Source organism: Oreochromis aureus, linkage group 8 (assembly GCF_013358895.1).
Source record: "Oreochromis aureus strain Israel breed Guangdong linkage group 8, ZZ_aureus, whole genome shotgun sequence".
In the NCBI taxonomy this organism is placed as follows: Eukaryota; Metazoa; Chordata; class Actinopteri; order Cichliformes; family Cichlidae; genus Oreochromis; species Oreochromis aureus.
The window spans coordinates 29,882,173-29,908,905 of NC_052949.1; the positions used below are offsets into that span (position 1 = coordinate 29,882,173).

Sequence of the window (26,733 nt, forward strand, 5' to 3'; positions counted from 1 at the left end):
GTGGCGAGAACCAGTGACAAACAGAACGACGTCACCATGAAGGACTGACCCTTGATTGGAAATAGCAACAATTTTTTGTTCTGTTTTCTCATCTTAGTATTGTTTAGATGAGAAATCGGAATTGTTTTCCAAAACAATATAAATATAATGATGTCTCCAAAAGCTACCATATTAAACACACGTTATCAATCAGCTGTCAGGATTATAGTCAAGATGTCAAACCTCCAATAACACTGATTTTTTTCTTTTAGGTTTCTGTTTACAAATTGTTTTTTTTCTTTTTGTTTCCTTTTCCATGAATTGTTGTGATTGAGAAGTTGTGTTATGTTTATGAGAGAAGTGTGTGTGTGTGTGTGTGTGTGTGTGTGTGTGTGTGTGTGTGTGTGTGTGTGTGTGTGTGTGTGTGTGTACCATCTCCGTCCGGAGCGTCACTGCTCCGAGACCTCCTGACAGCAGGGTTGGATGAATGGGAGCTGTACTGGTACAGCTGGTTTCCTCTGTCGTCCTGCTGGTCTATCTGTGTGAGGTCATGCATACTCAGGCTACGCAGCTTCTCAGTAATGGCCCCCTGACCCTGCAGCACACACAACACTCAGCATTACACCACAGGAACATCTCAGAGATCAGCCATGCTGATGTGTGTAAGTTACAATCACAGAAAGAGCAGAGTCTGTAGTTTATCAATAATCTGAATTATGTGGTGATGTTTTTGTTTCCAGGAAACTGTGTGGCTGTTCTCTATTAAATTACCACAGTCGTCTTTCACGTTAATGGCTACAGTCATACAGGTGTGCTGTTTCTGATCCCATCAGTTGTTATAACAGACACTGTAGACTTTAATTTGTCTAAATTACAAGCAGACGTATTCGTGCAGTTGTAACTAGTGTCAGATATCTAAAGTTCATTACTCACCAGTCAAAATGTTAAATCCTCATAATAATACTCTATTTTGTATAATTTGAAATATTTCTTTGCTTATCTGTAACTTAGATACACGTCACATCTAAACAGCTACAATTAAAATTTGATGCATTATAATTTCACATATTTATGCATCATTGTATCCAGAATGTCATTGTGATTCTGATTAATATCAACAATTCAATTTTCACTTGTGAAAATCTGAGTTGTTAATGTCAGCTGTTCAAACTTTACTAGTTCACTGGGAACACTATACTATATTAATACAGTACAGATATTATATTGGAATTGCAGAAACCTGACAGTAAAAACACAGACACATTGTAAACTACAGTACTGTGAGCTGGTGTTGAGCGACCCTTCACTTCTTTATGTTTTGGTAGAAAGATGAGAAATAGATCCAACAATTTACTGAAGTATGGACGTGGAGGAGATTGTTCATATGCTGGACTATCAGTATCTTACATGAAGAATAAAATATTTACACTGGAGAAAACTAAACTTCAGTCCTCACTGCAGCGCTGTTACACAACTGTAAAGTGCTTTATGCTCATTTAAAAACCTGTGAGACAAAGTGACCGGTGGAGTATAGAAATGCATACATGTTGTTTAAATTACTTTGCTGTGACAACATTTTTACATTAAAATGTTTAAGAAGCATTACACTTTTTTCCACAACACTCATTTCTTGTTGTGCTGCTGATCTGTGTTTTTCCTTCATCATTACTGTATTTTTAGAAATATGAAACACTGGGAGACATCATGAAAGGAACCCTTCTGCATTAAAGGATTAGTTCACTTATTTTTCAAGCCTCTAAGACAATCAGGAACAAATAAAGACTGAAACAGGCTTCGTTTGCCTTCATGACGCCTCTCATCCACACTGAGAGGGTTCAGTGTAATTAATAAGGGCCAAAGCCACAGTCCTCCTCAGAGCACCACAGCTTCAATAGCAACAGGCTTCAGCACTCTGAGGCTGCATTTCCACTGTAACTAGACCCACTAGTGTAACTGATACCTAATGGAACTGATTAAATGACACTGTCTGCTTCAGATCTGTGAATTAAACCTTAAATCAATTAAACATATAAAGACAAATAATTGATGATGACAAGAATACGCTAACTGTGAATAACGAGGTACAGAATATATTCAGGTCAGGGATGTTACTGAATCATGATGAAGATGTTACCACGGAAACACTTCACAAAGAACATGAACAGCGGAGGGGGGGGGGGGTAAAGAAATGAGAGTATGTGTAGTGTTGCAATGTACAGCAGTATATTAGGACCATTACAGGTATATTAGAAAAGTTAGTGAGAACAAAACTTGAAGATTCTCAAAATTATAAAGTCAGACATTCACAGGGATATTTTCTTCCCTGTAGTGTAACGGCCATATAAGCTCACTAGTGATTAATAAGAAAATTTGATATAGAATTCTTAATTTATTTTTGTTTGTTGTTTGTAAACGTATAGAGCCCTGGTATGCTGCTGTAACAATGAAATTAATGTTTCAACAGAGGTTAAAAAACGTCAAACACATTAAGGGACATACAATGAAAAAGAAACCGTGTCGTAAATAATGAGTGACATGTATTTGCAACACCACCAAGTCCATGTCAAAACAGAAAACAAAAAGAAGAATCAAATTAAAACTGAAGTTCTCAAGCAGCAGGTCTGGACACAGACGATAATCAAAGGGTGGATGCTGAGCTGTATGAAACAGAACATTCTGTCCATGCTGCTTACACTGACTGGTTTTTACCTCCCAGAGCAGCCTGCTGAACCACCGAAACCCTGAAGACACAAGGATGTTAGTGCAGACAGAAAAGAAACAAAAGTCAGAGGGAAGACAGGAGGCAAGTTGGTGCAGATGCAGAAAACATCATCTTAAAAGCAAACGTCCAGCTGACATCTGCAGTATTCCCTCAGGATCCAAAACATTCACAACCCTGCATGCTGATGACCAACAAACATACAATATAGAACAATGTCAACTCATATTTAGTCGAGTTTGTTACACTTGCAATCTTAATAACACAACAACAGAGTAGGACCCTTTAATCTGGACAGTGGTTGGGTTTCTCTGGGTCACTTTGAGTTAACAATAATACAATGAAGCAATTATTCTGCTTTCCTTTGGGGCCAATGATGCTACATTTTCATACTACAGTGTTTTCAACTTAAATGTATGTTTATTGCATGTCTGCACCATCCTGACAGCAGTGACAGGAACATCAAAAATAGTCCCTGTTTATATTGTTTGCATCTGCTTAAAACTAGCAAATTGTTAACCAAGAGTTGCCTAGATGATGAAAGTACTCTGATCTAAAATGGGATGTTTTGATGTGACCTTTATTACCTCTTCAAAGCTAAACTAAGTTTATGTGATCTTATTAACAAGTTCTTCAGTCCCGTAGTTACCAAGAGCAATGCAAAAGTTTTATCAGTTATCAGTGTGGATACAGACATATCTCACAAAAGGGGACAAAAAGGAGCACTGTGAGCTGTAAAATTCATTTGGTAAACTGGTTGGTTACCAAACCAGCCAGGACTGCAAGCTTCCACATTACAGCACATTTTATTTTTCTATTTTTTGATTTCTTAGATTTGACTTTGTTTGCTATGACTTTATTTATTGAATTTTAGTCCCATGCTCTGTGAGATGGACAAAAAAGCAGCTTTGAACTGTAAACTGGACGGAGGAAAAGCTCTGAAATGTCTTTTCTTCTCAGTCTGTGACAGTAGGTACATGTGGTGTGGTGTAAATGCCAGGTTTGCATGTCTAACCACAGCTCTAGGCTCAGCTAAACTATTTCAAACAGATTTTATGTGCATTTCAGATGGTTTTATTGTAAAAGCCAAGGTCAATCAAATTCCTACTAAGACGCAAGAATATTTTAAAGAAATGAAAAACTGTTACTAACCCTGTGATGAGAAAACATGCATGCAGAGAAAAGGAGAGAGACTGTAAAGACAAACGGGGAACACAAAGATGAAATATGTAAGGAAAGATCTTCATGTCAAGGAAAAAACCATAAGAGACTCAAAATGAGGCAGTGAGATGCAGGACAGTGACACAGAGCCATCGCTTTGATTAGTAAGTGGAGACAGGAGGCTTTTTATGAGGCCTTCACTGCCACAGCTAGGACACAAAAACTACAGTGAAGTTGGATAAACAACCACACTTGTCGTTGATCCTGCTGAGTGCTGCTTCTTTGTTTTAGAATATGCACACCTGACCTCATTCATTTTAAAAAGTGTTTCTATTTGAAAAAGCAGGTGCTCCTTTTCTAAAACAGAACATAATACAGTGTTGCTCAGCTGAAGTCAGCCACAAACTAATTCCACTGAAGAACTTCAGTTACTCTTAAATGAAGTATGGCCTGTTTAAAAACCCCATTCAGAGTCGATGGGTAGCGTGGTCAGCAGAACCTGGTTCAATGCAGTCGTGGAAATACTTCCAATTTGGGAAAACCACTCAAGAACGCGACTTCATTCAGTTTTAACTCATTAACAACATTCAAGTTGTTTAGTTGTGAAGTCATTTCGTTTGACACGGCTGACGGTGTCGTAGTGAAACCAACCGCTCCACAGGCTAAAATGTTAGCAAACACTGTATAAATGCTTAGGCTAAGGTAAGACTCATAGAGACCATCCTAACATCTGAATGTTAACATTTTCTGATACTTGAACATTGCACCTGCTAAATCCTAAGTGGTCAATCAATTCAGTTTAATTCTGTGTCTTTATTTATTTGTTTATTTGTTTGTTTATTTACACACACAAACACACAACATAATTCTATTATAGTTATATATTATAATACCTACATACTATTAATAATTAATAATGTACTAGTTTTGCATCATTTATAAATCATTATTCCTCCATTTCTAAACATGGGCTTAACTGGTTTAGTCTTGCTTAATAAAGCTACTTTCAGGTGCTCCCATAAACAAATAAAATTACTTAATACCAACTAATTCTTGATCATCATCATCATCATCATCACAATAATGTGCAGTAGTTATTAATTTGTTACAGGAGTTAGCTGTTTTGTAGTGTCTCACAAACCATGTGTTCATATTTGGAGCTAAACACTGCTGTACTACTGTAGATCTTCTAACCTGACACCATTAATTTTTTCTTTGTAGTGGATCCTCACTGCTCAGGTGCTGTGAAGCGTGAGATCAACTGGGCTTATCTGGATCACGCAGGTATTCAAGAAATGCCGAAGAAACCAGTTCAAATGCAATTTATTTATACTGGCTCTGCAGGAAGAGCATCTGAGGCACAGACATGCACACAGAGGATGTGTGTACACATGCAAAGGGTATCAGACACATCGTCAAGTGAAGATCTCGTACAGGCTATCGATTCATCTCCTATGCACTCATTCATGCACCAATACCACAGTGACTGTCTATATGCGCTTACATCTGATTTAGCGAGCTAAATAAGGACATTCAGTGCCCACAGGCTTTACTGTAGAAAACAGATAAAGGAAGCTGTTGCAAGCAAAGAGAGCTGAAGCCGACAGACTGCTACAGAGTAATAAAATACCAAAGTAGTGAGAAAGAAGATGAAAACTGACTTAGCCATGCTATCTAACATAAAACTGTAATGTACTCATGTGAAAAATAAAAAAAGAATAATACTTGTTCAGAGACACTTGCCTTGACAGCTGCAGTGACCGCAGCGGTGGCTGCAATGCTCAGGCCCTGCTTGCCAAAGTTCACCATGGTCTCATAGCTTCTCTCTTTGGCCTGCACAATGTACTCATCTATTTCCTAAAGGAAGACAACAATTACATTTTAGAACACAGTTCAACTGGGTACAAAGCAGTGTGACCTGCACTACATGTGGATGGACGGATGAATGTACCCTTTCTCTGGAGGACAGCAAAGGATGCAGACACTTCCTGTAAATAAGACTTGCTCCTCTAGTGTAAGGGGACAGCAGCCAGATCACGAAAGCTATCTTTAGCTCGTAGTAGAGAGGAAACCTGGATAGGAACACACACACACACACACACACACACACACACACACACACACACACACACACACACACACACACACACACACACACACACACACACACACACACACACACACACACACACACACACAGTAAGTTTAACCCATGGTACATAATGATCCTTTTCTGCTGCAGAAAACCAGTTTAAGAGATATGCACCCACTCCCACTCCTGCTGTCAGTTTTTGTTGCACACAGCTCTGAAGGTTTATTATGTTTGTTGTTGGACTGCACTGACATGTCCCAGCACTTTCTGCGACTGTCTGATAAAAGCTGTAGGGTTGCAGGTATCAATTATTTTATTAATGGACTAATCTATCGAATATTCTATCGATTAATCGAATGACCGGATAAGAAATTCTTTTCTCTTATTAATGAACAATAATAAATATTCAAAAACTTCTCATTTTTAGATAATGTTTGAATAACTGCGTTTGTGTTTAACATTCACGGCAAACTCACCATGCAAGTGTTAGGTCAGTAATCGTCTCCACGACAGTGTAGAGGGCAAATACAATCCAGTACATCATCCATCGCACCTACAGGCAGAGAGACAACTGCATAAATCACTGTTTAAAAGGAAGGCTGAACATTAAACCATGCATTACCTCTTAACATTACTAACATTAAAAATCTTTTTTTATACAAGGAGGACAGAGAGGGAGCATTTCCACCGAGAGCATCAGCGTCTGAAGCAGCATGCTGATCATGAACACTCCAGAAATGATGACATCATCCATTTTTTTTTTTTTTTTTAAATACTTATTCAACTGTAATCTAAGCACCACTGTCTGTTAGAATTTTCAGATTTACTAAAATAAAAATAAAATCAGATTAACATCTGATTTGTGTGGGGCGTGTTTTATTTATGTTGGCGTTTCGGTCATGTTACGTTTCACTGTCAAAGGCTTGTTAGAAACTATGAAACACATCACACACTCCTGGATGTTAGAAGGAAACTAATACTGCTCACGACTAAAGGTAACAAGGCGTCCTTTATAACTAAACATGATAATAGCACCTACAGATTCATATCACAGTTTATAATACAGCCTTACAGCAGACCAAAGCAGTGGGTTTGACTTCAGCACTAACCCCGCCCCCTGACTTTGAAATTCATTCATGAACAGCCACAGGGCCAGGACTGCCAAAATGAATTAAATAAATATATCATTAAAAACTGAAATAAATAATTAAATGTGTAAATAATTAATCAATTATATAACTAATTAAACGTGCCATTAATAAAATAGGAAATAAATCATTTATTAAATGTTTTAAATGGAATGATCGTGCCTTTAATTAATTATTGATAGATTTATTTATTCAATCAATTCCAATTTTAATTAATTAATGACACATTTAATTAATTACTTATTTGTGTATTTAATTATTTCATTTTGTCACTCCTGGCCCTCCATAGATGTGAGGATTCATACTGCATCCCTCGTTTCCTGCGCACTGGAAGTTCAAACCAAAAGCAGCTCATATTTTGTATATTCTGGTCTGTCAGGATTAGGATTCCACTTTATTGTCATTACACATGGATAAATACAGGGTAACAAAATACACTTCTGATTAGATGCAGACTGCAAGAGCAGTAAGTGCAATAAGAGCAGAGCGTATACAGAAGAGTTAAGTAGAGACCAAATATACAGATGTACTACAGAAATATACAGATGTACTGTTGTATACAGATGATCTGTACAGCACACAGATGTTCTATATTGCTGTGCAGACGGGCAGATATACAGGTGTACTATGAACAAATATACAGATATGCTACATATATACAGATGTGCCGCTGCGTGGTAAACAGATGTACAGACTCCTATGAAGCGTAGCTCTGAACAGTTAGAGAGTTAGTTAGTTAGATATAATAACCAGCTCTGGAGTGCCACCATTTTGCATGACCCAGAGTGCATTGCTTTAGCATGCTTTGTGTAACAAACACAGGAACATTTTCTGTATTTGTAACAGCATCCTTTACTATGCTATAAATGTCTACTAATGCCCACAACTTGACATACTTGGGGTTTCTTTTGAATTACATTACATGCCCTGAGGCATGATGGGTGCTTCTAAAAAACTGCATTTTGAAAATGGGTAGAATTGATCATTTTTGATGATATAAGTCAACAACCTCAACTGGTGATATCAAGTTTTGACTGAGCAGAGCATTCAAAAGTTATTCTACTAAGAACCCTGCTCCACACTGCTGTAACAAGTGAACATGGTCACGAACCCCAGTGGACAGGTTTTAGCTAATAAACTCATTTTTATATGATGTTGTTCTTTCTCCTTTAAGCCTCTGCGCAGGCTGGCAGCAGTGAAGAGCAAACAAAGGTTGAGGACTTTTTTCCCCTTTTTCTTTCCGTTGCCCTCCCTGGTCTCGCTTCCTTCATCCCTCTTTGAGGGCTTTCCAGTCTCGTCTGACTGGATTTCCAGTTTTAACCAAGCAGTAGGTGTGTGTGTGTGTGTGTGTGTGTGTGTGTGTGTGTGTGTGTGTGTGTGTGTGTGTGTGTGTGTGTGTGTGTGTTCTTGTCTAGCTATCTTTGTGAGGACTGAAATCTGCATTCTACTATACTTGTGAGAACCAGCAGTCACTTGTGAGGACACACAACCCGGTCCTCACATTTTTGAGGCTCAAAACGTGGTTTTAGTGTCAGGGTTACAATTAGGTTATGGTTAGGTTTAGGGTCAGGGTAAGGGGCTAGGGAAACCATTATGTCAATGAGGGTCCTCACTAAGACAGCTGAACAGGGTTGTGTGTGTGTGTGTGTGTGTGTGTGTGTGTGTGTGTGTGTGTGTGTGTGTGTGTGTGTGTGTGTGTGTGTGTGTAAATAAGTGATGCTTAATTGTGTCCCATTTGCCCACAGAGGGGGGTTTTCAGCTACCACACCGTCATGCTGAACAGCACAGTTCACCATGAAAAACATCCCAGATTAAAAAATGCAGTATGGAAAGTCAGCCAGGACTTCTCATTGTTTTTAACACTCGGCTTCACTTCAGCTCTTTAATGACATTACTTCACTCATCTCTGTGGAACCAGAATGTCCCTGTGAGAAAGTGTTTGAAAGAGACACAGCAGGGAAACATTCACCCATCCTCTCTCTCTCTCTCTCTCTCTCTCTCTCACACTCACACACGCACACACACACACTAAATGTAAAGAGTGAAATTCAGGACCGCTGAGATTGAGAGGTTTAATTTATACGTTCAATCTCCCTCTGCTTCAGACATTTCAGCTCCCAACCTCCTCTTCTTTCCATCTCAGATAGAATATTTTCTGCTTTCTTCCTGATTCATTTCATCAGTACAAAGTACATTAAGATGTAACCTATACACCAGCCTTTTACAGTAGACATTTACTGACCCTGTCTTTGAATAGCCGCCTTCCAGAGGGAAGAAAAGAAAAGAAACATTACATTAGACTTGCACAGCCACTACGGCTAAGGTTAAACTTGGATCAAAATTCTGGTGGCCCAACAGCTCAGCCTCCTAGTAGATGCATTCGTCAGTTATCACATTCAGACTTGGGTCTCCACACTGCCAGCCCCACTGTGTGACAACAACACCCACGTTTACAGCTAAAGGTAAAGTACTAAAAGGTGGGCGACAGTTAAGACCACCCGAGCTTCACTTAAGTGCCTCTGAAACAAATTCAAAGAATTCTGAGCAAACTTGTATCCAAGCAGCTGATTAACCATCCATCAATTCATCCTGATTAAATGAAAGAAACACTAAAGTTATTCAGCTTATCAATTAGTCATCAAATTGTTTTCTATTATACCAAACTTCTAAGGTGCACACCGAGTATCACAACACTTTTCTCAAGCACTGACCCACATCTTATGTTCCTCAGCTGCAGAGACTAACAAGCTTTTATTTAAAGTGTGTTTGCGTCACTCAAAATGTTTAGTCTTGCATTTATATAGTTTTTGGGCTTTGTAGAAAAACAATGAAAATTCCTTGTACGGAGGCTTTATGGTGGTTTTGAGTTCAATCCTCCGAGAAGGCTACAGTATGTTGGCAACGACATTCAGTCCAAAGAATGCTGACTGGTTGAAAAGTTGTCTTGAACAGTAAAGCTCAAAAAACATGTAAGTGAAGCACAGACAGTGACTGCAGTTTTTGTTTTTACATTGGTGCTAAAAAGTTCTTTATCTCTCGTGACCTCTGCTGGAACTTCTCCCACAGGTTTTTCTCCCCACCACACCAAGTAGTGCTGACAGGGCATCACTTGATCAATATGCTGATATTTAGGGATTAAAAAATCTGATATGATATATGTAGTTAGTTATGAGATTTGTGGATTACTTGTTTACACTCTGACAGACTATACTTGGATCAGCTGATTTTTTTTGGTGGGATTCTAAACACATGCTGCCAATAAGTAAGTTGCTTAAAACCATGCAACATGATTTAAGGCCATTTGTCACATCTCTGCTTTACTATGTTCATTGATCAGCCATTAAAACTGCAGATACTCAAACTGGTAAATAGCTGATACTGGCCGATATACTGGCCCCACTGAAGCACCATAAGGCAACATCTCATGTGCTCAAGTCTTTAGTCATCCTTCATTTCATCCCAGACCTTCTTAAAACGATTTAAGTGGTCTTGAGCAACAGTTCTCCAAGCTTTCTGGGGGTCTGTCTTTTATTTGGTTATTGGCTGTTTTTCCCACTCATTTACAGTCCTTGTACCAGAGGACTGTTTGGGTTTTTTGGGAGCCACGTAACATCGACAGTGTCTACAGCCATCTGTAAACCACAGAGTCAAGATTCTGTCCTGCATTTTAGCCAGTGGTGTTAGAGATTTTGTCAAAATTAATGGAATTTTTAAATCAGAAAACAGCATCTGGAAAGCATTTGATGCACAACAGCTTAATTTTTTAGCATGACAGTGATCCAACTAGAGCTGGGCGATAGAACGATAACGATATGTATTGTGAAATAACTTTTTCTCGATAGAAAAATTAAACTATTGCGATAGGCCTCATCTCTCTTGTCCTCTTAAAAAAAAAAATAGAACAGCCAATCCAAATTAAGTAGTGCAGAGCCGAACCAATCACAGCCGCAGCGTCACGTCACGTGACTTGTTACCTACAGCACAAGCGCCAAGGCGCACATGTGTATTTGTTTTTGCAGCCGTGCAGCCCGGGTAATGAAGGAAAGGAGTTTGCCGACTAGAGAAAAATCAACCGAGAGCGTGAGCGAAGGTTACCGAAGAGAACACAGATGGTGGTTCCAATGCCGGAGAGCTTGTCGAACAGAAGGGCCACAGAAGTTCCGTAGTGTGAAGGTATTTCGGCTATTTCAAGTCTGACAAAAAACAGAGTAGCGCGCACTGTAATTTGTGCCGAAAGCAAGTCTGGAAATACAATAAAGCGGTGCATGCTCAGTCTCTGACTGAAAGCGCTAATTCGTCATTCGGCTTTTGTCAGACTAAAGTAACTGTTAAAACTGTTTGAAAAGCTAAGCTATACAACAAGGAGAGATTGAGAATTTCCTTTTAGTTCTCAGTTTATTTGATATTGACAAAAGTTAGTCAATTTTGTCTGTTCTTCTGTAAAACAAACTAAGATTTATTTTTAGAATTAATATTTTGTTTCTAAGTGGAATTGACAATTTAGTCTGTTTGTTTGTTCTATTTTGAAACTTAAACGCTTTAGCGGCTGCCTTTTGTGTAGTTTGCAATATTTGCCTTTATTTATCTGAAACTGAAGTCTCATGTTCCTTAAGTACATCTACCCTGTTGAACTTATTATGGGAAATAAATATTTAAATCAAAACAAGCTGCTGATTATTTCACATTTTACTTGTGAGCAACGGCACATTTAAATCTTACAAATATAGTTATTTGGCTTATATCGTGATATATATCGTTATCGCCTGAAATGAAAAAAACATATCGTGATATGAAAAAATCTTATATCGCCCAGCTCTAGATCCAACACACACTGCAAAATATATTTAAAGATAATTTAAAGATAAACAGACAGATATATAGTTGTGTGTCGTGTGCTCTAGTTCACCAAGTCAAAAAAAAGAGTGATGGGTTTACTCCAAACAGGCATGGACAACAGACACATACAGTGTAATACAGTGTCTAGGTCCACCCAAATAGAGCAGGGCGATATGGCCAAAAATATATATCACGATATATATTTGAAAATTTGCAATAACGATATAACTATTCCCATGTTGTTGCAGTATATTAATGACTAATCTCGTATTGTGGATGGATTATCTCAGTTGTTCTCCTGACTGAAGGTTGGTCCGTTTACAGCATCCTGCCATGCGATTGCATTTGTCCCTAACCATCGGGAACCCTCACATTAACTTTTATCGAGTGGAAAAAAGTTGGCGTTCATCCTCCAGCTTCACTGTGTTTATGCTATGCTAACATAGCTGTATAGCTAGTGATCACGTAGCACATCATTATATAGCAGCTAGCCCAACTTCAGTAACCCTACAAATGTCACTGCTGTTTAGTTTTCTGTCTTCATTTATGTTGGAAGTGATAGCAGAGCTGTACGTTTGAATGTTTCAGAAATCTCTCAGTCAGAACATGCTATATCATGTTTAGGTGGAAGCTAGCGAGCTAACTTCCTGCTAACTTCTAACTCCGTTAAATGTAATAAATCCTGTTTTCATGGATGCCTGGATGTTAAACTTAATTGTTACACCTGGTAAAGCAGCAATCCTGATCGTGTTATTAAAGATGAAAGAATTTAGACAGTTTTTAACTCTCAGTGATGCTGCAGTGTTCGTTTGACTTTGGGACCTGAAGCAGACGGAGTTTAGGACCCAGATTACTCCCAGATTTACGAGCACCTTAGTCCAACAAATACGGCAATAACGATGGCCTGCTTGCATGTTCTACAAAAAAAATGTGCTTTGTTGTGTATCTGACGGACAAACACCAAACCAGTTCCACATCACTGAAGTCGCACCATTTTTACAAACCAATTCTGGTTCATCCGTTTCACTCAACAACCCGCTTTCCCCCTTCTCATTCTCCGTTGCCGCCGTGCTTTTTCGGCCATGTGCATATGAAAACAAAGGCACTGCGCATGCGCGTTTTACCCATATTCTATCGCGATATTTCATTTTCTTATCGTTGCCTAACATTGTACCGGTATTACTGTGAACGGTATAATATGGCCCAGCCCTACACCCAAACATTTATAGATGTTTTTAACTTGGGAAGGTAGCGCAACACCAAGGACCAATGCAAATGTGGAAAGTATAATTATTAGTTATTGAACCATATGCAATGAAAGCTGGATGATTACTCAAGTTTATCACAATTCTTTCAGTACAACAATACTAAAAGACACAAAAATAAAATCTGTAGAAATAATCAGGAAATGGAACAAAGGAGCTGAAAAATGGTCACTATGGCCTGTTACCACATGGTGGTGCAGACAAGCCTGCTCAATTGCAGCAGGGATACATACGGCTGATCTCAGAAACCTGTTTATCTACAACTGAGTGTGGACAAACTGTACATGGATGGACAACTCCAACTACAACTCTGCTGGAATCTGAGCGACATCATCAGTCAGTGAGCGCAATGGTACGTGCACATTTTCATAAGCAGTGAAAAAAGAAGGCTGGGACTTGGATGTGTTTCAAGTTTGTCATGAACTGGAGTAACCTCTGCAGGGTGAGCTGCAGCTAAAAACAACAACAGCAATGAGACTCAGAGATTCAGCTGAAGAATTGCATTAAACTAATGACTGCACACAAAATATTTCTCCTTGTCTCTCCTTGTCAGCTTAGTACATCTTGTTTCATATATAATGAAACAAGATGTACTTAAGCTCATGCAAATTGTTTTGGTGAGACGATAAAGAAGTGCTGCAGGCTTTTTTGAAAAAAGTAGCTGGAAGGGCGGAGCCTCCGGCCCGGGGAACGTGTCCTGACTGTCATCTGCGCTTATGTGCCAAATGACAATTTAGAGTTCCCGACGTTCTTGGTGCTTGAGGGTGCTCCACCTGGGAGTCTGTCATCCTACAAGAGACTTCAATGCTCGTGTGGGCAACGACAGTAAGACCGGGGAGGAACGGCCTGGTTTGGTGTTCTATTACTGGACTGTGCAAACCACAGTTTGAACACGATGTTTGTTACAGACAAACATAAAGGCGTCCATAAGCGCACGTGGCACCAGGACACCTGGGCCACAGGTCAATGATCAGTTTTGTAATTCACATCATGAGATCCGTGGCCATATACTGGCAACACTCGGGTGAAGAGAGGTGCTGACCTATCAGCTGATCACCACCTGGTGGTGAGTTGGATCAGGTGGTGCAGGAGGATGCTGGACAGGCCTGGGGCACCTTAAACGTATACTGAGGGTGCACTGGGAATGCCGGGCAGAGGCCTCGGGCCGTGCAATCTTCAACTCCCACCTCTGGCAGAGTTTCAACAGCATTCCAAGGGAGACCGAGGACAGTGAGTTTGAATGGACCACATTCAGCTCGTCCATTGCTGAAGCTGCAGCCGCAAGACGGTTGGTGCCTGTTGTTGTGGTAAACGCCAAAGCAGATGGTGGACAACGGAAGTGAAGGGAACCATCAGGCTGAAGGAGGAGTCCTATCGGGCTTGGTTAGCCTGTGGGATTTCAGAGGCAGCCGACAGGTACCGACACACCAAGCAGAACACAGCTCAGGCAGTAGCTGAAGTAAAGTAAAAAGTAAGTAAAATTTTATTTATATAGCACCTTTCAAGATAAAAATCACAAAGTGCTTCACAGAAGCTAAAGCATAAAAATCAACCAAAAGCAAGTTTAAAAAGATGAGTTTTTAGCTGTTTTTTAAAAGTGACCACTGAGTCCACAGATATCAGGCTCAAAGGAAGGGAGCTCCACAGTCTGGGGGCCACAGTTACAAACGCTCGGTCGCCTTTCGTTTTCAGCCTCGTGTGCTGGACAACCAGCAAGCCCTGATCACATGACCTCAGGGACCTGCTGGGAATGTATGGATGTAAAAGTTCACATGTGGGTGGAGCGCTGCTGACTTTGACTGAGGATATTGTCTGGTGGTAGAAGGAATTCTTCGAGGACCTTCTTAATCCCACATATTTCTGGGGACAAGGGGGACGACTCGTCCATTGCATGAGGTTCCTGAAGGCTCCCAGCCCCAGATAAGCAGAAGAAAATAGATGGATGGATGGAACTCCATAAAATCCAACCTCATTTATTGACCCTGATATGCAGCTTTAAATTTTAGGAGCTTTTATTTTGTGTGGCACACTTCCTGTGACATTGATCAGTCATTTAAACAAGCCAATCACTAAGGGTATACAATGGGTGCTGATGGGTGTAAAGCTTCTGTTTGAACGGTCCTAATGAAAACAGGAAACACCGATCCTCCATACACAGCCCACAGGATCAGCTGTGAAAAGACTGAGACTCAGGAGGAAAAAGTGTGAAATTACCATAAACCTGTGGTAATGTCATCTAATGGTCTCAAACATCTAAACTTCAATGACAGTCATACCATGAATTAAAGATCATTAATGATCTGGTATTGTGTAATCCATAGATCAAAGTTGCTAGTGCAGCATTTTAGGCTTTTATAAGCACTGAGGCTTGTAAAATGTCTTCACGAGATACCATAACAGTACTGATCTTCATTTCCAACCATTCCTTTACAAACCTCTGCAAAAGCAAAGTAAAAGCAGAGATCTAACAACAAGAGCAGATAAGGATAAAGTAATGGAGAAAGTGGGTGAAAGACAGCTCAAAGCAGTCTGGGAGAGGGTGTGTTAAAGCTGTATGTGAATGTGTTACTAACTCAGCAGACTGGAATGTCACTCTCACTGGTATTAGTTACATCACCCGACTCCTTAGCCAAAACACCTCTAGGGCATATCGTCTATATGCATCCAACCGTGCTTTAAAAGTGTAATCAGTCCCAAGACATGTTTAACATTCTGCAAGAGATTTAAAGAAAGCACGTTGGTATCTACCAGAGGTGGCTAGTCCCTAAGACAAGGACAAGAATGTCTGAATCGAGATGAAAAGATCAAATCATTCAAATCATCAAACGCATTTTTAAAACTGACAGATAACAAAATATTTGAAAGGATGAGGACTGTAATCACAGATTAAAGTGAGCTTTGGTAACCCTACCAAAAGGTAACCCTTTTTAGGGTTTTAGGGTAACCCTAAAATCCTCTAATGGTACAGGGGAGAAATAACTCACTTCAAAAGAATTATTAATCTACCAATAGATTTAATAGTTAAGCAAGTCGACTTGCTTAAGTTCAAACTGAGGTTCTAAGTGCTTGAGCACTCAAAGTGCTTCATACAACATGTCTCATTCCCACATACTTTCACATGGAAGCACTTTTTCCTCTTCACGTCTATCACACTAACACTTCAATGAATGCATCGGCTGTGTTTAGTATGTTATCCAAGGATATTTTGTTAGAATGGGACATTTGTATATTGGATGTGTAGCTGAACCATTTGTAGCAATTGTGTGATGATGTCATGTCAATATGGACCAAAGTCTCTGAGGAATGTTTCCATCACCTTGCTGAATCTGCGTCTATGCCCCTGCATTCATTAAGCAGTTCTGAAGTCAAACAGAGGCACACTTGGAATGGTCGATTTGTGAGTAATAAAGTGGTCAGTAAATAGGAGAATGTATATGGGAGAACATTATGAGTGCTGGCTGCTTTCACACCCCTAACCAGCACAAAGATGCTGTTGTATAACAAGTGGAAGTTGGCAAGTCAAAATAAACAGCATCATCAGTACCTCCTCGGATCAACTCCCCACAGATTGACTGGTTGTCCAATCCAGTACTACCTAACGTGTGAGGTTGTTGTCATAGCAACACGTCCGAGCATCCTGCAATGTAATTAATATGCGACACAAACACTACAACAAACTTTGACGTCGACACAATACCAGGTGCTTGGTCCGTGGCTTTTCGTCACACTCAGAGATCATGGCGTTGTTTTTTTTGGTTTTTTGCCATTTCCTTCGATGCAGGGTTTCAAAAATGGTGATTTTAATTTTCATGAAGGAGACACTCTTCATGACTCACCGAGTGACGCTATTGGCCAGCCAATCAGTGGCATGCAGTCTGATGACCTCACATTTTAGTGCCTGCTTGGATCGCCTGGACCCCCGGGCAAGCAGGTAACTTTAAAAAAAAACAAAAAAAAAAACATACCTGGTACCAGGTACTATGACCTAATGGAAAACCGTGGCACACCATACCGAGTCGATCCGAGTAGGTACTGACGGAAAAGGGGCTGTGCAGTCAATGTAACTAACAGTGGATACAACAGCCTGTTCTGCATTAGTCCAACATAGTCTATTACTGTACTGCACTTAGTGTCCAGTATCATCTCTGGGTTAATATCACCATTCAGTTTATTTTGAAAAAGGTACATAATGATGAAAATAAGATATATATTTTAAACTTACAACATCATATGTTCAGTTTCACTGACATATGCAGACATGAGCACATGAAGAATGACGGCTGTGTCAGCGGGATCATGCTGGAGGCATTCACATACAAAATGACGTCACTTGATGATATTATTAATTTGTATGCCTGTTGGTATAATTACTCAATAAGTGAAAAAGCTATAATCATGCTCCAGATCATTTTGGCCCACTTTACCTCTTAATTTGTCAAATTTGTTGAAATGAAATGCTTTCTAATGTTTAAAAACAACATTAACAAATAACTTAGACCCCCACCCCCCACAGTGTGTCTGTGTGTGAGATGAAGTCATGCAAGAGAAGAGAAGTGAATAAAGAGTAATATTTCTGAACTTACATATTCCTTAACATTTTTGGTCTTGACAGCTTTGTAAGAGTAGTACGCAGGATACAGAGTCCCAAACAGCAGCCTGCATGGAGACAGAACACACATGACTCTCATCATTTCAACTTCTCTCAAATTTAATCAACACAAATACAGTTTCTCTAGTAAAGTTTAACTGACAGGAAAGTTCTCTGCACTGTAACATCGCTGATATGTGGAAACACAGCTTTGCCTTTAAACCCAGACCCCATTTCAATATGCTGATCAGCAGGCATACACAGTGAAGACGGGCCTGTACATCGTGTATATGATACAGTAGATACTGAATGGTGAACCAGTGCTACAGGTTTATACATTCTGTTTCACATGTATACAAGAAATCCTTTTTATGTTGGTTTGTTTGTACCAATGCATACACTGCTGAAAGCCTGCAGTGCCACCATGCAAGCTAAGGCAAATGTACAAAACTGCGTTTTTATTGTCAAAACCCATCATCTTTTGCATCTGAACAATGTGGGGACTTATTTATATCCCACTTTCCTTTGTGATATAATGCAACAGTAGTTGAGGGTAATGTGAACTTTGGTTTCTATGCAGTTTTCAACACTACCCCAAAATACTGCAGTCTGCACTCTTGACTGTGTGCAAAGATTCAAGCAGAGAAAATCATATGAGGAATGTGAAGCTGGGTTTCTGAAGCTGGTGTGGTTTGACTGTACAGGCCTCGTTTTTTTTGAAATTATATACTGAATCTCACCTGAACGAAAGAGAAACTGCACAATGAGCAATAAAGGATCAAGCATTTCAGATGACATTAGGAGAGCTCTCGTTACACACACGCACACAGCAAAACCAAAAGAATGAACATCTACACGCCCACACTAGGTAAACACCATATATTCTTCATGATAGAAGCCTCTGAAGGAGTGACTCAGAATGCAAGATAAGCAACTCAATAAATTTAAAGTGGGACACTCCTTTCCTCCAATCCCTCTTTTTTAAGCTCCTCCTCTTGCACTGAGGTTACCCTGTCTACAGCACAGTGTGCAGATCTCTCTAGTATGCACAAGTTAGATATACCCTGACTGTGTACCACATACGAACACACAGCTTCTTGGGTGGCATTCAGTTTGTCAGCTGCCATCAACATTACTCAGCTGTACAGATTACAGGAAACACTGACTACAAATACTGAAAGGCGGGAGCAACACAGCATGGTTACAGCACAAAATAAGTGCTTTAGTATCATCGCAGTTTTTGTACATCACATTTAATGTAAAAAGTGTGGAAACTGTCACCAGTCTTTTCCTAAAGCTGTCTGACTCATCGATAGAACAAAACGAGTAAAGAACTTTTTTAGCTAGTTAGCTAGTAGCCATTAGCCACAGCAATGTTGTGGATTACCTTGTTTTACCCTGCTTACCTTGGCTAGTGTTACTGGACTGTTTGGTTGTTGTTGGGGTTTTTTTTTCCACAAAATAAATAAATAAATAACTTATGTAGTGGCTGAGAGGTCAAGCATGGAACAGGATGCAACAGCCTCAGTCTCTCCACTTTTGATCACAAAGCAAGGTTTAGGTACATAGCTGTAACATAGCTGTCTGCCTCAGACTGATTGCAATCACTCTCACACAGATTGGCAAAGGTTTGCAAATAATTTCTGTCTAATTGCAATCAGCAAACTACTGCAATCAGGCTGGGTCCCTGTACCTGCGAGCGCCTCTGGAAGAGGAGACTGAAACTAGTCGCGCTCTTTTTATTCTTTTATAAAAGTGAATTTGCTGACATTATGTTGACATTTTGTAGCAACTACGTCGCTCTTTGCGGAGGCATTTCTGTTTTAAGTCTGAAGGTTCTGGCTAGACTCTGAATGGAAGCAACTACATTTGTGTAGTTGTATTTTCTATACATGTAGATGGAAACAGAATTGTGATTTTTGTTCACTTTTAATGGTTAATTGCTGTATTATAACAAACAGAATCTATGTAATTGCCAAACTAGCCCCATCCAATATCAAACAAAAACCAGACGAATCATAGACTGACTGTCTTACTGCTGTTGTATTGTTGTCTCAATGCATTAAAGTTGCTTTGAAGACTGCAGCTGACTGGGAGTGGTCATAGACCTGGTCCCTGTCTTTCAGAAGCAATAGCATTGTAACTTCACTGCATAAAGTCACAACATTTTTGTGGCCTTCAATTTGTGCTAACTGTGAGTAGGGCTGTTCGATATAACGATATATATCGGATGACGATATAAAAACGTCTATCGTTTCATTTTACGCTATCGTTTGTTTCGTGGTGTCGCAAAATAAACTGTTTACGGCAATATTTTTTCATTATTTTGATGGTCACTGTAGTGGCTATATTAATTTCCTAAAGTTCTCTCTTTCTCTTATATTTAATATAACCACACTACGGACGGACAAGCGCCTGTTTTTGTGCGTTGTTGTTAGCAACAACGACAGTAACACCATCGCGTGTCCGCTTGTTTATTTTCCACATAAACCTTTCACAATAAAGCTCAAGATCCTGTTGAGACTTTTCAAAATAAACTGAATCACGTGAAAGAGCAGATTATTTACGGATGAGAAGCAAAAAAGAGCCGTCAGGTGCTAAAAAATAAACCTTAGACTAAAACGTTAGAACAGGCTTTTCCCCGCAGCACGCTGTGTAATAAATACTCACAAAGAAAACGGCAGCCGTTACAACTTATGTCTAAAAATGTATAGTTTCATGCATCAGTTAAAACACTGGACTCCAGCTACATGACGCCCAGCTGGAAACACTTCACGCAAGTCGAGCTGCCTGAGATTCACAGAATTTACAGAAAATGTTAAATTTTTGTGATTTATATCGTTATCGGACGATAGATGTCTTAATATCGGGATATGAGATGTTGGTCATATCGCACAGCCCTAACTGTGAGAATAATTCACATTACATAAAATACCGCGGACATCAAAAAGAATGATTTCAGTGCTTTAATTACGCAGATGTTCACTGGTAGTGATTAAAACACACACTGTTAGAAAGACGGGATTCATGAGTTTTACATGATTGCCGCTAGCTACCATGACAACAGACATGCTCGCATAAGTGTGGGACGATCTTCTCCATCCAAATCAAATAATCCTGATCTTAATGCTGTAGTCTGTTTGTGCCTCAACTCAAATACACCTGACCAGTCTCACAACAGCACTGCTTTGCAAACACCAGAGAAAACCAAATTATAAGAAACCTGTGAGAAACTCTGTAAAGAGGAAACTAACAGCCAAAGCAGATTAAATGGTATCTGCTTCTAAACAGAGATTTGGAATTAACAGAATCTCTCTTAAAAGTCAGAGACAGAGCGTACCCAAGTGTAGCCTCGATCCAGAGAAATACCATCATCTTAAAACAGCATCAATATCAACAGTGCCATCTTCAACTTCTCCACTTAGCACACAACATGATACAGCACTGCAGCCACAGACAGGCACACAGCCTCCTCTCACGAGCAGCTGGACACATGAACAGAAGCTGATGTTCATAATACTGAACACACCTCACGAGGAAGTGAGAACAGGCCCAGAGATATCGATCATTTTAATCATCGAGTATTGGATCAGATAAAAAAAAAAGAAAAAAGAGAAAAAAGGACTCCACCTTCCGGTGCCCGATCACTTCAATTCATCACACACGTCCTTACATCGATAGCAGTGATGGGATACAACAGAAATACTTTCATGTTTGCGAAATGTTTCGACAACCCATTTATAAAGACAAGAATAAAGGAGCTGATTTAACCCTTCTACTACATGTTGTGGATTTTACCAAGAGCTCACCAACCAAGAACGGATCCTTTGACTCCACAGAGCAGATTATTTACTGCCCCGTGGCTGTAAATAATCTGATTATTTACTCATTATTTATTGACAACTTTCACTCTTTTAGGAAACATGGAAGCCTTTAAATCATTTTTGCACTATAAAAATTCCATAAAAAAATCTAGCCACAGACTTTGTGGATATAGTATTGTATACAGATACACCGCCTCTGACCACAGTCCCCTCAGTAACCAGCGAGCTGCCAACAAACAGAGCTGTTTATATTCCAGCTGTTGCTATAGAAACATCAAGGTAACCAAGACTTCACACGCTCGTCACGTCTCTGCGTCATGTCAGTGCTAGTTCAAAAATGTGCTTTTTTTTTTCGATAAAGGGTAGAGAAGCACACTGCTGAGCCACTGATGAAAAACAAAACTCTGTACCTGAATCCTGTTTCTCTGTTCTGGTGCCGAATGTGTTTTGTGTGAGTGTTTAATGCAGAAAGGAGAGCTGCCAAGATTAGACCCTGGACTACCCAGACACACAGGAACAAGAGCCTGCAAGGACTTCCTGGTCTCGCTATACCAAGGGTGTCAAACATAAGGTCCAAGATTCCGAATCAGCCCAGAAAAGACTGCAATCAGGCCCACTGGATGTCTTCAGAAAGGGGCATAAATTTCACACTTTTAACTGTATTTTCACACATTTTGCAGTCTGTCCCACTGAGAAAAATCTCCACTACAGCTATTGATGCTATACGAAAATAATTAAATGAAAGGACTAGTAAATAGACTGGTTCTTATATAGCGCTTTTCTACTCTGAGCACGTGCTCTACACAACCTGCCTCATTCACCCAGTCGCACAAGCACTTTTCCTGTGCTCTTCTATATAAGATATGTTATATAATCTGATGGTGGAGCAGAGACACACCTTGGGGTTAGTATCTTAGCCAAGGATACTTGGCATGCACTGGAGCAGACGGGGGCCAAACCACCAACCTTCTGATTAGTAGGTGACCTGCTCTACCGCCGCAGCTACAGCCACGCCTGGTACCGACTCCTGACAGCAGCAATGATTAGACGACTCGTCACATGCACTCTTACTCAGAGATTAAATGTGCAGTTAAATGTTTTTAGTTCATTGGGAATTTACTTTCCCAATGAAAGTCCAGCCCACTTAAAATCAAAGAGAGCTGTATGTGGCCGAAGATGTAAAATGAGTTTGAGAATAAGTTGGGTTTGGTGTGAGGGAAATAAAGAAATGAGCCATGCTCAGCAATGACAAGCAAGGTTTTAGTCTTCCACATATCCTGTCACATAGGATTTGGCTTTTCAGTTTCATATGATGGCAAAGATATTACTTTGTAACAAATCCATGAGTAACCATGTTGGTAGTGAACGCTGTTAAACTTAAAGAACGGTATGTTATGCAGGAAAGTGAAGGTGGGTGTGGAACGTTCCTCCAGGAAAGTAGGACAATCACAGGCAGGAAAATCAAACCTCAAGAGTGGATTTGTCTCAGCAGGAGTCACCTGAGCTATTTCATACATTTTATTATAAGAATATTTAAGCCACACAAAATCAAAACATCGGCAGCCAATCGATGCAATTCCAAGATCAAGAGCAATAAAGCTTTATTTCAAACTTTTTTTAAGAACTGGAGGGAAAATAGTTCCCAGAGATTTTCTGGACAGGTAGGGACACAGTCTAGCACATACACTATGTATGTATGTCAATAAATACATGTTGGCCCACCGTTTGCAGCTATAACAACTTCAACTCTTCTGGGAAGGCTTTCCACGAGGTTTAGGAGTGTTTATGGAAATTTCTGACCATTCTTCCAGAAGTGAGTTCAGGCACTGATCCCGAGAATTCCTGGTTCATCTCAGAGATGTTATATTGGATTGCACCAAAACTTCTGATAAACAGCGCCACACCATAATCCACCATCCAACAAACTTCACATTTGGCACAGTGCAGTCAGACGGGTAACCTTCTTTTGGCAACTGCCAAACCCAGACTCATCTGATGGACTGACAGAAGAAGTGTGATTGGCCACTGCAGAGAACACATCTCTACTGCTCTCAAGTCCAGTCATGACATGCTTTGTAACACTGGATGCAGCTGTTGAGCTATGGAAAGCTACTCCATGAAGCACCGTTCTGAAGGCCACATAAAGATTTCAGGTCTGCAGTGACTGATGCTTGGCAACTCTGCACACGCTGTGTCTCCACATCAGCTGACCCCACTTTGTGACTGAGTTGCTGTCATTGCCCAGTTACTTCCACTTACAATACCACCAACTGTGGAATATTTAGCAATAAGGTAACTTCAAATCAAATCAAATCAAATCACCTTTATTGTCACATCACATGTGCAGGTACACTGGTACAGTACATGCGAGTGAAATTCTTGTGTGCAAGCTTCACAAGCAACAGAGTTGTGCAAAATACAATAACGTGCAACAAGCAAAATATAAAATGGTTAATCTAAAAGTAATAAATATATGTACCATATATAAAGGTATATACATTACTGAATGTGTGTACTAAATATGTTTTCTCACGTGTGTGTGTGTGTGTGTGTGAGTGTGTATATACATGTTTTACAAATGAAATAGAATAAACAATAAAATAAGATATATAAAATATAAAATATACAGAGGTAGGTATGTGCAAAACAGTGGCATTAATGTACAGTATGGAGTGCATAATGTTGAAGTTCCAGTAGTGAGGGTGAGGTGTCTATGACGTGTTCAGCAGTCTGATGGCCTGGTGGAAAAAGCTGTCTCTCAGTCTGCTGGTACGGGACCGGATGCTGCAGAACCTCCTTCCTGATGGAAGTAGTCTGAAGAGTTTATGGCTGGGGTGACTGGAGTCCTTGATGATCCTCCCGCTTTCCTCAGGCACCGCTTCCTGTAGATGTCTTGGAGGGAGGAAGCTCACCTCCAATTATCCGTTCAGCACACCGCACTACTCTCTGGAGAGCTTTGCGGTTGTAAGCGGTGGTGTTGCCATACCAGGTGGTGATGCATCCAGTGAGGATGCTCTCAATGGCACAGCGATAGAAGGTCCTGAGGATGCGGGGCTCATGCCGAATCTTTTCAGTCTCCTGAGAAAGAAGAGGCGCTGCTGCGCCTTCTTCACTGTCTTGTTTATGTGTACTGACCACGTAAGATCCTCAGCCAGATGTACACCAAGGAAGCGGAAGCTGCTCACTCTCTCCACAGCGGCGCCGTTGATGGTGATGGGGTGTGTACTCCTCTGCACCTCCGGAAGTCCACTATCAGCTCCTTTGTCTTTGCGACGTTGAGGGTGAGATGGTTGTCTTGACACCAGTGGGTCAGGCGCTGACCTCCTCCCTGTAGGCTGTCTCATCACCGTTGGTGATAAGACCCACCACTGTAGTGTCGTCCGCAAACTTCACAATGATGTTGGAGTTGTTAGTGGCCGTGCAGTCGTAGGTGTAGAGTGAGTACAGGAGAGGGCTCAGTACACACCCCTGTGGAGCACCAGTGTTCAGTGTGATGGGGATGAGGTGGTGCTGCCCAGTCTGACCACTTGGCGTCTGTCAGACAGGAAGTTAAGGATCCAGCTGCAGAGGAGCTGCTCAGTCCTAGATCCTGCAGTTTCCTGTCCAGCTTCGAGGAACGATGGTGTTGAATGCTGAGCTGTAATCTACAAACAGCATTCTCACATACGTGTCTCTCTTCTCCAGGTGTGACAGGGCAGCATGGAGTGTCAGGGCTATGGCATCATCAGTGGACCTGTTGTGGCGGTATGCGAACTGTAGAGGGTCCAGTGAGTCGGGTAGTGCGGAGCAGATGAAGTCCCTGACCAGCTTCTCGAAGCATTTGCTCACGATGGGGTCAGGGCTACAGGTCGCCAGTCGTTCAATGATGAGATGGTGGAGGATTTGGGTACAGGGACGATGGTGGCCATTTTGAAGCAGGCTGGGACTACAGACAGAGAGAGGGAAAGGTTGAAGATATGTGTAAACACTCCAGCCAGCTGAGCCGCGCATGACTTGAGGACGCGGCCGGGAATCCCGTCCGGACCAGTAGCTTTGCGTGGGTTCACTCTCCTGAAGTACCTCCGCACATCCTCCTCAGACACAGTGTGCGCACTGACGTCATCCGCGGTGCGCACACTGTCCGGTCTCCTGGTGTTCGCTGTGTCGAATCTAGCGTAGAATACGTTTAGATCCTCACACAGAGAGGCCGTGGTCTGCGGTGTGCTGGTTTTCCCTCTAAAGTCTGTGATCGTGTTTAGTCCCTGCCACATACTCCGAGGGTTGTCAAACTGTTGCTCCACCCTGTCCCTGTACTCACGTTTGGCTGCTTTGATCGTCTTCCGGAGTTGGTAATGTGCGTGTTTGTAGTCCGATGTGTTCGCGGAGGCAAAAGCGGTGCTCCGTGCCGCTAGCGCCGTGCGAACATCTCCGTTAATCCAGGGTTTTTGATTTGGGAAGGATTTAACTGTTCTGGATGGGACGACATCTTCCACGCATTTTCTGATAAATCCACAGACTGAGTCTGTGTATTCATCGATGTCTTTAGCAGCCACGTGAAACATTTCCCAGTCCGCGTGATCAAAACAGTCCCGCAGCGTAGACTCCGATTGGTCCGACCAACGATGCACCGCCCTCAGGGTTGGAGCTTCCTGTTTCAGCTTCTGCCTGTAGGCGGGTAGAAGCAGGATGGAGCGGTGATCTGATTGGCCGAATGGGGCGCGGGGGAGGGCTTTGTACGCATCCCGGAAAGAGGTGTAGCAGTGGTCAAGAAGCCGGTCTCCACGAGTGTTGAAATGGATGTGTTGGTGGAGTTTTGGTGAGACTTTCTTCAGGTTACCCTTATTAAAGTCCCCGGTCGTGATAAACGCCGCCTCTGGGTGTGAGGTTTCCTCACTGCTGATCGCGCTGTACAGTTCCCTGAGTGCTCGGTCAGTGTCACAGCTGTACTTGGTGCACAGGTGGCAACCATCATGTTTGTAGAAGCAGTCTGCATGGTTAGGTGCTTGATTTTATACACCTGTCACGATAAAGGTGATGAAACAGCTGAATTTGACGATTTGGAAGGGTGAGTGAATCCTTCTTAATGCAGCGTGTTTCTCAGCACACCATCTTACATTATTAAATTAATGCATTTTAATGTGT

At 41.0% G+C, this 26,733-nt stretch overlaps 1 protein-coding gene across 1 annotated transcript in view; it reads right to left on the reverse strand.

Annotated features, from left to right (window-relative positions):
• The window catches only part of reep3b (receptor accessory protein 3b), a 38,544-nt gene that overhangs the window by 6,436 nt on the left and 5,375 nt on the right, over positions 1-26,733 (reverse strand). Inside the window, exons 2-6 of the mRNA XM_039616251.1 lie at positions 17,784-17,856; positions 6,428-6,504; positions 5,811-5,931; positions 5,603-5,716; positions 412-574 (exon numbers count right to left, since the gene is read on the reverse strand). Of these exons, the coding sequence (XP_039472185.1) occupies positions 412-574; positions 5,603-5,716; positions 5,811-5,931; positions 6,428-6,504; positions 17,784-17,856 (548 nt within the window). The remainder of the gene's footprint in view (positions 1-411; positions 575-5,602; positions 5,717-5,810; positions 5,932-6,427; positions 6,505-17,783; positions 17,857-26,733) is intronic.